The 11,684-nt window shown below is 40.4% G+C and overlaps 1 protein-coding gene across 1 annotated transcript; it reads right to left on the bottom strand.

Moving 5' to 3' along the window:
* Nucleotides 1-124: 124 nt before the first annotated feature.
* On the bottom strand, nt 125-10,590 carry tgm2b (transglutaminase 2b). The gene is made up of 13 exons (XM_029432161.1): nt 10,456-10,590; nt 6,753-6,932; nt 5,527-5,745; nt 5,059-5,177; nt 4,466-4,594; nt 4,147-4,324; nt 3,854-3,986; nt 2,962-3,065; nt 2,627-2,866; nt 2,071-2,346; nt 1,822-1,982; nt 1,416-1,552; nt 125-635 (listed from the first exon to the last, which is right to left on the bottom strand). The coding sequence occupies exons 1-13, from the start codon at nt 10,463-10,465 to the stop codon at nt 485-487; spliced, it is 2,037 nt and encodes a 678-aa protein (XP_029288021.1). The 5' UTR covers nt 10,466-10,590; the 3' UTR covers nt 125-484.
* Between the last annotated feature and the right edge of the window lie 1,094 nt (nt 10,591-11,684).

The raw sequence follows: 11,684 nt of genomic DNA, 5'->3' as shown, positions 1-11,684 counted from the left end.
CCATGAAAACGACAGCCACAGGTAAAATGTGTTTGAAATGAATACAGCATTTAGTTAATATAGCCATATGTATGGTGGAATGTGGAGGTCGATCCAAGTGTAAATAAAAAAACTTCACATTGCATTTATGTGAGTAACAACGTTTTTATTGTAGCACTGAGCATGTATAAAAATAGCATAGTACGTGAAATACTAATCATCCCTTCAGATCACAGTACATATTATGTTAAAAGTTTTGCATGTGCAGATTGCATTATGAGTACAAAGCATTCACATTAAAATATCTATGCTCTAAATCAAAAGATACATGAAGCAATAAGGACTATACAGTGAGATTCTAAACCATTTGAATAGAAAAGTATTTTAATGTTCAAACACTGCAAAAAAAGGTGCATGTGATTCTCTTTAGATGGCTAAACAGTTAACAGTTCTGACAAAAGCGTAGCAGTTCTGCCGTCTGATGGACTGTAAAGGTCGAACGGCTTTATTTTGCAATAATGACGTTTCTGTAACCCTTAACGTGACACAACTTGTTGCTGTCGAAGTCGACCACCAGCTTTCTCATCCCAGAGTGGGTGGGAGTGAAATAGATTTTCACCTTGGCATCTTCCCCAGGTCCCACTGAAGAGCCCAGCCTGTAATGTAAATATTTAGATATTACGTTTGTGACACACACTAGAGGGAGGGATTAATCATGAATAAATGTTTATACGATCAATTACCGCTGATATAGGACTCATGACAGTTTTTACTATTTATGGAGACGATTTTTGGAGACGATGCCGTTTATAAACTCAGCACTAAAGGTTATAAAAAAAGAAGTATGCTTTAATAACAGTCTACTTCCTCTTCTTTTTAACACACTGAAGCTTTGGATAAACAATAGCACTGACTGTGAAAAAGCATAATTCATAATTCATGCAGTCAGAATTAAAGTATTCAGTGTCTACTCCCTTCTTTAATCCCTGAATGATTTCACAGAATACAAATAAAATCATAGAACGATCATTGCTGAGCAATAACAAGCCACCTCACTAGTATACTATTGCCTTCTGCCTAAATCTTGTGTCCGTTCTACTAAACCAGTCGGCTACAGTCCTGACTGGGGCACATGCAGCCAGACATCTGGAGGCTGCACCAAAACCAGCCAACAAGTCATAAAACAAAACAACACATATCTAAGAGTTTGGAAGTCAAACGGGGAAGAAACATTTCCATTACACAAAATAAGATGAGTTTTAAAAGGCCAAAATGCTGTCATTGTGAAAAAGGCAGAATGAGTTTGCCCGGTGAGCTAATGTGTTGCTCTGCGTCTTTTCACATGGAGAAAACCTTTTTAAATAATTGACAGCATGCACGTCTACAGAGAAGAAGTTGTGCTACAGTTTCTAATTTATGACAGTCTGTCTGAGTACCTCTCAGAGATGACTTGTCCCGCGGTGAGGTTGGCCCCTGCGATGCTGAAGCAGCAGTTCTCCAGCGGCTCTGGCAGAGGGTTTTTGAGGGTGATCTCTGCAGCCAGCTTCCGATTCTCCTTGGGCTCACCCAGGATCTGCAGAGCCACATCCAAGTGTTAGTTATTCAAAGTCTCACAGTTAGTAGAATATAGTTGTGCTTGGGCCAACCTTTGTTTATACTGAGGGAACATGTGTTGTTGTTCCAATACTGTAACTGACGTTTTAGTGATTCATTTTCACATTTCTAATCAATTTTCAGGGCTTGTTTTGACATTAATTGGACATTATATATGTCATTTTTCTGGAATTGTTAGTGACAAGTTGTCCCACATCTATATCTCTAGTTGCAGGACATCATACTCACTCTGACTTTGATTTCAGGATTCTCCAGCACAATGTTCCTCACTGCCAGCGTTGCCTCTCTAGAGGAGTAGTCCATCAACAGAGCTGCCAGACGGATCAAGTTGTCCTCAGTGAGTGGGCCACCGTACTTAGAGTAGTTCAGCCTTAGCGGGACTCTCCTCTCTAGAAGGACACATACAATATATTCAATACTCATAGTAAAAAGTCGAGTGTATAAAGCATTCACATGAAAAACACAACATCGGCTCACCTGCTCCTGGTGAGAGCTCGACATTGAGCAGATCTTTAAAACCACAATTCTTTCCCAGATACCCGTTGTAGGACACAGCGCAGGATCCAAACACCAGGCGGCACTTCTTCTCGCTTTGCGTGTTGTTTGTGACCACAGCGAACACGTCGAAGTCGCAGCCCTTCCTCATGTCTGATGTGACTTTGATGGTGAGGTGTAGGCCTTGATTTTGCTGCTGCTGGAGCAGCTTGTTTTGGTGGTTAGCCTTCTTGAAAGCCTCACGCTCTTCATCTGAGCCTGGAAGCAACAAAATCACAAACTGAACGACGATTTCTATATATTGAAGATGACAAATTGCCCCTATATGAACCTGACCTTCTTCAACAACTTATGTACATTAAGAGTAACACAAATACTGACAGGGAATGTAATAATTTACGCAGCAAGTGACCTCGTTGTGACCTGCTGGTATGCAGAGGAGGCCTGTAATATAGTTAAGGTCATGCTTTATGGTGTCCTGTAAAAACATTTACGGTAAGGACTAAATCTAGTGATGTTTAGGTTTATCTCCCTCTACCTTCGGGGTACTTGTAGAGATGAGTGATGTCCTCTCTGCTGTCACTGCCCACACTCTTTGTGCTGATTTTCTGTCCCACCACTGTAGTGCTAGTGACTTTCGATGTGGTGCCGTCTTTTTTTTTCATGATGGTGGTGACATCAGCGTTGACCTCAGCAAAGACAAACGGGGCATCGTACTTGAACGTGAGGTCGCCCTCCTTGATGGCCCTGACAGGGATGGGGCCGCAGCAGTACACTCCTAATGGAAAAAGCAGAAACAAAGATCCACCTTGGTGAGGATTTGCCTCCATCAAAAATGGCCTCATGTTTTCATTGATGCAGCGTGGTCGTTACCTTCACTTTTCTCCTGAGGTGTCGGGTCACTGGCCTGCCAGCCTTTAAAATCAGATTTAAAGTCAGGCCGCGTCATCCAGCTCTCCACCCAGCAGTGATAATTCCTACGGATACAATACACACCATCAGCTGGATTTCTACACTTGAAACACTTTCTGTTTTGGCACTTTAAGTAAAGACGTCTTCTCATAACTGGACTTGTTCTTATGTCATTACCACGACTGCAGTAAACCTGTGGACTTCATTTAGGTCACAACTAAACCTCTACTGTGTACATCTCTACTGTCATGGCTTGTAGGAAAATAATTCCAATGCAAGCTGTATGGTCAAATCTTAGCCAATAATCGAATCTGGGGTTTTCCAAACTACAGTATTGGGAAGTGCTTCTGTTTAAAGCACAGATATTAAAATCTCAAACGTCTTACTTTCACTTTGAAATGGTTCGCAGTAGTCCTGACAATCTCCTAATTTCAAACAAATATCTCTCCTTGAATTGTATCCTAATACTAGAGCTGCAAAGATTAGTCGACTAATTAATTTTTCAAACGACAGAAAAATAATCAGGCAACTATTTTGACAATCGATTAATCGTAATTTTTCATGCAAAAATTGCAGAAAATGTTTTCAGCCTCTGAAATATGGAGATGTCCTTCTTTTCCCTGTTTTATTTCATATTAAAGTGAACATCTTTGCACTGACAAAATAAGACATTACCTCGGACTTTGAGAAACTGGGACGAACATTTTTTCCTATTTTCTGACATTTTATGGACTCAACAATTAATCGATTAATGTAGAAAATAACTGCAGATAAATCAATGTTCAGTTAGTTACAGCCCTACTTACACGACCCTGCCTCCAACTACAGTTAGATACATTAAATGTGTTCTTACCAGATCATTTCTCTAGACTGAATGAGTTCACCATTTTCGTTGATGTAGCGTTCAATCACCAGGTCGCCGTTGTTGTCGTGGGCTGACAGGTAGTTGGTGACGACTCTGCAGGGGATGCCCAGGGCTCTGGAAACTAACAGGGTATAACAGCAACTTACATGAGTATTGTGATACTAAGCGAGAGGAGCAAAATGTATATTGTAACTTTGTGTTTACATATGTTGTGTCTGTTTGAGTGATTGAAGTGTGTTTTCCAGTGATAGACCACAAAGCTCCACTGCGTCCTATCTTACTTGAGCAGGCAACTGCAGCAAACACCCAGCACTGTCCGTAGCGAACAGGCTGACAGGCTTGTGTGTCCCAGTTGTGCAGAATCTCCACACTGCCCTTCCAGAACATGGGGCTGACGCCTCCTTCATAGTCATTTGTCCATTTTCCCAGCAACACCCCTTTGTCGTCATTACAATTCACCTAACAAACAAAGGGACTTTGTTTTACATATGAAATCCAAGCTTTTTTAAGGTTTAGTTTAACATGACATCATTGGTATCACACACACATACATCTATCTATGCAAATAAAAACAGAAAAGTGGAAGGAGGAAATGAATACCATGGCACTAAGCACTCTGGAAACATAGATGGGATTTCTCCTCCCTGAGCAGTCTTTGCCAGGATTTTTCAGACATTTAGGATTCATATCCAAAATCCTCAGACAGATGTCCAGGATTCCACTTTCAAACTGTACAGAAAGAAATAAGTATTACTGATTAGTTGTTTGTCACTGACACAAGTCTAGGGGTGGAAAAACAATCCGGGAGAGATTAGACATGTCCATTTCGAAACAACAAAAACAGGTGCAAACAAATTAGATGTTTAACTCTGCCATGTAAAGCAGCTCAATAGCTGCGCAAGTAATGCACCGCTAATGCCAGGCTAAACAAACTGTATATCACATATCAAAGAAAAGGCTTTCATGATAACACGCCTCTCACTTTATCAGACTCCAACTGTCCACTGTCAGATATAAATATATCACCCAAACACGGTGTCAAATGTTCAGGAATTAATGCCGGTTTGCAGTTATGTAACTCAGAATAAGCAGAATTAAAATTCCTTCGCCACTCTTGCACGATGTTGGCACTTCTGGTGGACTGTGCTTGTAGAATGAAGTGAGGCTGACAGCGTCAGTGTTGAAGTTGGTACCTGGCCAAAGTTCCAGGGAGTAGAGATGGGATGTTTGTAGCTGCCTCGGAAGATGATTCCATCCTGAGATAAGACATACTCTGCCACACTCTGCTCATTGTCCATATATACTGCATCTCCTGTTGCCAAGAGACATCACACATAGTACAATGTCGTAATGCATGTCCGAAGTGGAACATCACAGGTTTAGTATCATAACATATAACATATGTATCGTAAAACTTGAAACTTCTACTTAACTTGAAGGCAGATTGTGTCTCTCTTGCTAAGAGCTAGATGAGAATATCAATATAACTCTCATTTGTGTCCGTTCAATATTAACTACTACTACCATTTCCCTTTATAACCTCTGCAGCAGTACTCCTGATTAGCCCCTGTCGTAAGCCCACTCTAGAATGAAACATGAAACCGAAGATCGCAACACAAGATCCACCACACGACAGCTTGACGTGTGGTCTGTTTACCCACCTGGGCACCAGGGGTTAAAGAGCAGGATGAACTCAATCCGCCCCGTTTGCCCCAGGGTCAGGGTGTAGCGGCCTATAGGTGCATCAGGGGCGGCGCAGATGGACAGGGCCACCATGTCCCCAGGGGGACTGATGACCGCGGCGCTCCAGCGGGAAGTGTCAATGTTGGCAGACAGACCAAAGGAGGCCCTGGTGCCATACTGCTCAGAGGGTTGAGGACCTGCATGTGACAGAGAACATTGTTAAAGCCCTAAAATCAAACATGTGGGAATCATTTTGTGTCTGGGGAATGGAAACTCTCAGGGTACATTTTCCCTGTTTTCCCAACGCTGCCTAAATTTAGTTCAGACATCTCTGGAATCTCATTCCATGCTTGGACAGTGAATAATGGCATCTCATTATGACCATATAACATTATTTGCGACTAAAGTCTCCCTTGTGTGACCTCAGTCCAGTTTTGGATTCTGGTAAATTACAAAAACTTGAAATCATCTGTGTTCCCTTCATTCAAAACAGTCAATTCCTTCACATCTTCCACCCGGTAGAGCAACAACCGCAGGTCACTTCCTTCTCGCTGGGTGGGATTAAGGTTCAATCCATTAAAACATACTTGACTTAACATAAAGTTGATCATGTTATCTATGATTTCACACATGCTTTCCTGTTGGCAAGCTATATTTCCTGTTTTGGATTTAATGGCATGTAGCAGCTGACTTATCCTACTCTACAGTACATGAGGAGTTTATCCAAATATGAACTGAGGAGAAGAGACTTTCAGTGTTTATTGAGGTTCCCAACAATAACAGCTAAGTCTATTAACAACCACAGAGCAATAACAGAAAAACCAACAGAACATCTTACAGTTACTGTAAGTGTGCTCATTGTAAAAGCAAGTAGCAGTGTCACTGAAAACTGAACAAGGGAAAATGACTTCCTTTTCCTTTCCACCAACGTTACTGCTCCTTTCCTCTCATGTTTGAAATCACAATAGGTAGCAAAGAAAATAATGTCTGCAGAAACACACATCCAATGTGACCCTAATGTCCAGAATGAGAGGAAAGTGAAGGTTTTGGTCATTTACTGCACTTTTCTAAATGTTTTTACGCAGTGAAAATGATAGAAATACCAACAGAAACTTAAATAACATGTAAAAAATATTGACTTAAAAGTATATGTGTATGAGGTTAAGAAATATGTAAAAGTAAAAAGGTAAAGAAGGAGTAGCACCTGTCTCTGCGACGCAGTCAAGAGAGCTGACTCCCGGTTGGAACTTTCCGGAGCTAAGGTACAGGCTGATTGTGAACAGCTGGCCTCTCCTCACGATCAGACGATCTACACCGTTGAGCTCAGTGCGATGGTCGGTGTTGTTGAACTCGCACTCCAGGTTCCAGCGATCAATGTCCAGATCTTAAAAGAAGAGAGGGCATTTAAAAAGACTTAACATATGGCCTAACCCAATAAAAAAGTGTTTAATATTATATATCTCTGAAATGTACAATGGAGAACAATCATCATCTTAAAGGTTCAGTGTGTAATTCTGAGCCACCTGCTCCAAAGAAAGAGTGGGCAGTACTTCACCTTCTAAACTGGGACCATACAATCTCTGATGTTTATATTTTAGTTGTAGCAGTTTTGCACATGTATTGTATTCTAATTTATTCTTTATATTGTACATTTCATTTACTCCTGTGTAATGTGTCAGTGGACAAGAATACCAAAAATCGAAACTGCTGAAACTCTGAGAGCCGATCAAAAAACACAGCTGTTTTATAATCTTCACGTGCAGCTGATCATCTGTGTTTACTGGGGCACTGGTGTTGAGGGCAGACTGGCGCTACAGTGACTCACTATCGCCTCTAGAGGAACAGGTGGTATTACAAGACTGGACGGACAACACAACACGTAGACGTCTTTGACATAACGTTAACACAATTACCTCTTCACATTCTGAATAATGTTAGTTCATTGTTTTAGTGTTTTAAGTTAAAATTCTGGCATATCTTACACATTGAACCTTTAAGGACTGAGTGTTCAACTTACTATCCTTTTAGCAACACATAAGAAACACATGTAAACACTTGTGTTACTAAGTATTATTTTAGTTTTCTACAACAGACTTGACTTTATGTTCATTAAAATATATAGAACATAAACATTTACTTTTAACTCTCTTTGAGCACTATTCTTGGAACTCATTTAATTCAATAGGACGATAGTGTATATGTTTATAGAATATTTTATATGCCTTACTGCCATACTGTTGATGAAGTGCAAGTTGTAAAACGTATAGCTGTGTATAAGACAAGGAATATTTAAAAGAATATACAAGGCCCAACAATTACAAATAACTTTTTTATGGCAGACATCTGGTGAATTAACTGTGGTTAACTCTGAGTCTGAATGTTTTGATGTTGTGGCAATGAAAGTATCTTGTATATGTTGTACTGCTTTTCTAGATACACGCTGATTTTTATAATAATTTTATTTTCCTGAGTGATTAAAAAACAAAAGTGAAAGGTCAAATGTTTGTAAAGGACTTTGGAACAAAACTGCAGGACATTGACAGCCATTTATGGTAAGACAATTTAGTTAGGGCTTTCTGAATGGATTTAACAAGAGGTAAACACAGAACAGAATCACTCCCTGTGCAAACACATAACCACTCCTTCTCTCCAGGGCACCTTGCGACTAAGAGAATCCCACCCTTTGATTTCCTGTTTGTAGAAAAAGGTCCCTCTATATAATGTCTCCATGGTCCTCCCGCTCCATGACGAGTCAGGAGGTTAACCTCTCCCCATTTATTATTCCTTGGTGTTAAGAAAAGCCCTAGAGACCACCATGTGGTAGTAGTGTCAAGGCTAGACTAGACTTGCATAGACTTCCAGCTGTTTTACATGAAATCCATCATTCCTCAGTGTTTCTCAACGCTCTGATGTTTTACTGATCTTGACATGAGTTCACTTCCTAATTGAAGACATGTTAGTGTAACTGATTAGGGTAAATGCCTTAAGGATGATAACGCTACCAATTCTGGAACAGCTGGAGATTGTAGTCAGAGTATTATGAGGGCTTTGCTGCTTAGCCTGTGAATACTCTATACTCTCGCAAATATCAAATAAGTAACAGCATTGCATTGGAGCACTGTTCTTTTTTAACCGTTTATTGGAAGAAAATAAATATCTCACTTGGGTCCAAGAATTTCCGATTTCTTTTCATTGCTTTTTCATGAAGAGAGAAAAATGTTACAGTACGTTGCACCTCATGGCAAGAGCGTCCAATAAAACAGTTTCTCAGCTTAAAGAATGTGAAAAAAGATTAATAACATATACATGATGTCTGAAAACCCGAAACCTTCAGAAACAGACTAATGGTGCACTGGGAAACTGATGTCATGCTTTGGGGGCCTTTTTATGTCTATGAGAGAACCTTAATTGTGAAACCACAGTGCAACAGTATGTGTCATTGAAGGTGAAGCAGATGGGGTTCATGTGTTGTGTAAAGCCAGAATAATTACATTTTATTGCAGTTTAATCTGTAAGGTAAAATAACTCAAAGTAGCACAGATTCCACAGCCTTCATCCTGCCCTCTTCACTAACCTTTACATAATGTACACGACCACGCTTCAATCCCACTTTACCATCCATGACCCACACCACCACACACATAGGTAGTGTCTCAGCAAGCAGCACTGAGGCCGGCATAAGCCTAATAAGGACATTAAAACAAGATCTAGCTGGTGTCAACTGCGAAGTCACTGGTACAGTAAACACTGTTTTAATCCTGGAAAAATAAACATGCTCCCATCAGAGGTGAAAGGAGTTTTCAGTCTTGCAGGTAACACCCATGCTGACTTCAGAGCTCCATCACATACACTTTCAATTTCAACCTAATGCTTTGTAAGCTTCCAACAGATGGAAACAGGTGACATTGACACATACCTACCTGCAAACCTGCAGTGTGAGTTTTGCTCATATTTGTATTTGTGTGTAACTGCTCCAATAGACATCTTACTAAAATCCTGTGACTATGAAGTTAAATATAGCAAATGGCAAAATCATTTATTTTATGGCTTCAGACTAGCCTGTTCCTGTTCACGAGGTTTCTGTTAAATACAGATTATATACAAGTTTTTACCTTTTCCTTCATAGAATGTACAACTCCTCCTCCAATATTTTTGGCATGCTATACATTTTGCATACACAGGTCAAAGACACAGTTCAACCTTTAGCAGTGATGCTGAGCACACCTGCAGGTTAAAATCTTGTTTGAAAAGTTTTGAATGTTTTTACAAGGGCATAAAAGTGAACTATTTGTAGGGTGGTGTGTGCGTCTGTAAAGAGAGCAGCAGTTGACTCTAGCTGCTTTCAGCTGCTATTATAAGGGTCCCAGGACAACAATCCTCTGCTCAAACATGGGGGTGAAACATTTTTCAGATGCATCGGTCTTCAGATCTCTGATGAGCGTGTGCTTGACAGAGTTACTGCTGCTGCTTTGAAACCAGTTAATACTGGGTGATGATATGTGCCGGCTGTGACAACTTCACATTGGTCACCTTTGTTATTCTAACACATGAAGCCTACAGCATGCTTAGTGGCAACAATGTCCTAGACTTAGTGAAAGTTTGCCCTCCCTGGTCATTAACTCCTCAGTTAGTGAATATAAAAACTGTACACAGCATCAAAATATAGAGTGAGTTGCATGAAAAGTAGCATTAACATAAACAACCATAGAAGGGAATGCTGGGAAAAATCATCAACACAAAGATGCTTGGGAAATTGACATTTGAAGTAAATACATAACTCTACAAATGATGCCACTTGAATCAACAATTTAGCAAGCTACTACCCAACTATATTAGGCTATTAAATGGCAAATAGTTTCCACTTATCAGGTCTTCTTAAAAATAAAAGTAGTGAGGGTACAACTTACCTTGAGCCATGACTGCCGCTGTGTTCTTTGACTAAACTGTGTTTTCAATGAATCTCCAGCTCAGAGGGGAATATGTGTGTCTTTCCTCGACGTTATCTCGCTCTTATTTGTAACCCCCCTCCTTGAGCTGGTCAGTCTGATGGTGGGCGTGACGAGACTCTTTGCGAAACAAAACGCACCCCTTTTGCGTGTACACGAACGCACGCGATTGCACACACGTTGTGTTGTGAAGCCTTTTTCATCCTCCGTGATTCATTACTGACGGTAAACCAGAACGGTGATTTGTGTGCTCTTGCGTGGTTTCCAAACAATAAGACGAGTTACTCACTGTTTGACCGTGTGTGTCTAGCCAGAGCAATAGTGCAAAGCTACAGAGTGCAGTATCATTTCAGTAATGTCAAGATAAAACAACCTGTGGAGCTAACGTGGCATCATAGGGATGATGAAAACCATAGGCACTATAAGGCTGTCCAGTATGGTTGGGTGCAGTTAATTAAATAGTACTGTTATGTTACAGTTTCACTACAGTTATATCCAACATAGTTAAAAGGTAAGGCTGGTGATATTCTGTATACTTGTTATTGTCAACAAAACTCATAAAAAGACTAAATAATGTACCTGCCAACAAGAATTGTCTGTGTAACTAAAGCCTGTAACGTTAGCGTAATTATCAGAGCCACAGACATCCTTTGCTTTCCAAAAATGAATTGAAAACACATGCATGAGCCAGACGTTACACTTTAGTGACATGTTGCTTCATTACGATGGCGCTGTAGCCTAGTTTTTGCTGAAAATAGTCCCCAACAAATTCCCTCTTTAGGGTTCCTATTTGAGTAGCATTCACCATGAACTACAGAGCCCATTCTCAATATCAACCTGCCTGTTTCCACGATAACATTTGACAATAATTACCAATTATGCACCAAAAAGTTCTAAAGTAGAGTCAATAATGGATTTGTAATTGTAACAATGTCAATAAAAGCAGAGGATGAAGCCAGTCATATGTTTTGAAGCACTCCGGGTAGACTAGTATTAACCACAAACATAAGTCTTGGCTCCAGAGATGGGCATTGCATCAGGAAAGTGATTCAGTGATTACCGGGAGTGAAACCAAAGCCAGAGTTCTCTCCAAACCCGCACAGTGGAAATGACTTAGTGCCCTTAGCCAAGGCATGCTTGGATACTTCAGAGAGACCGTGGCATCTATCGCCTGGACTCACCTGCCAAAT

Source organism: Cottoperca gobio, chromosome 5 (genome assembly GCF_900634415.1).
Source record: "Cottoperca gobio chromosome 5, fCotGob3.1, whole genome shotgun sequence".
In the NCBI taxonomy this organism is placed as follows: Eukaryota; Metazoa; Chordata; class Actinopteri; order Perciformes; family Bovichtidae; genus Cottoperca; species Cottoperca gobio.
This window is presented reverse-complemented; position numbering and strand designations above follow the sequence as displayed.

Excerpts from the sequence above, each read along its gene's own strand:
- tgm2b (XM_029432161.1), bottom strand. Across the intron at positions 5,746-6,752 it reads TGACTGCGTCGCAGAGACAG|GTCCTCAACCCTCTGAGCAG; the intron begins GTGCTACTCCTT and ends TGTCACATGCAG. Across the intron at positions 4,595-5,058 it reads CTCCCTGGAACTTTGGCCAG|TTTGAAAGTGGAATCCTGGA; the intron begins GTACCAACTTCA and ends CTTTCTGTACAG.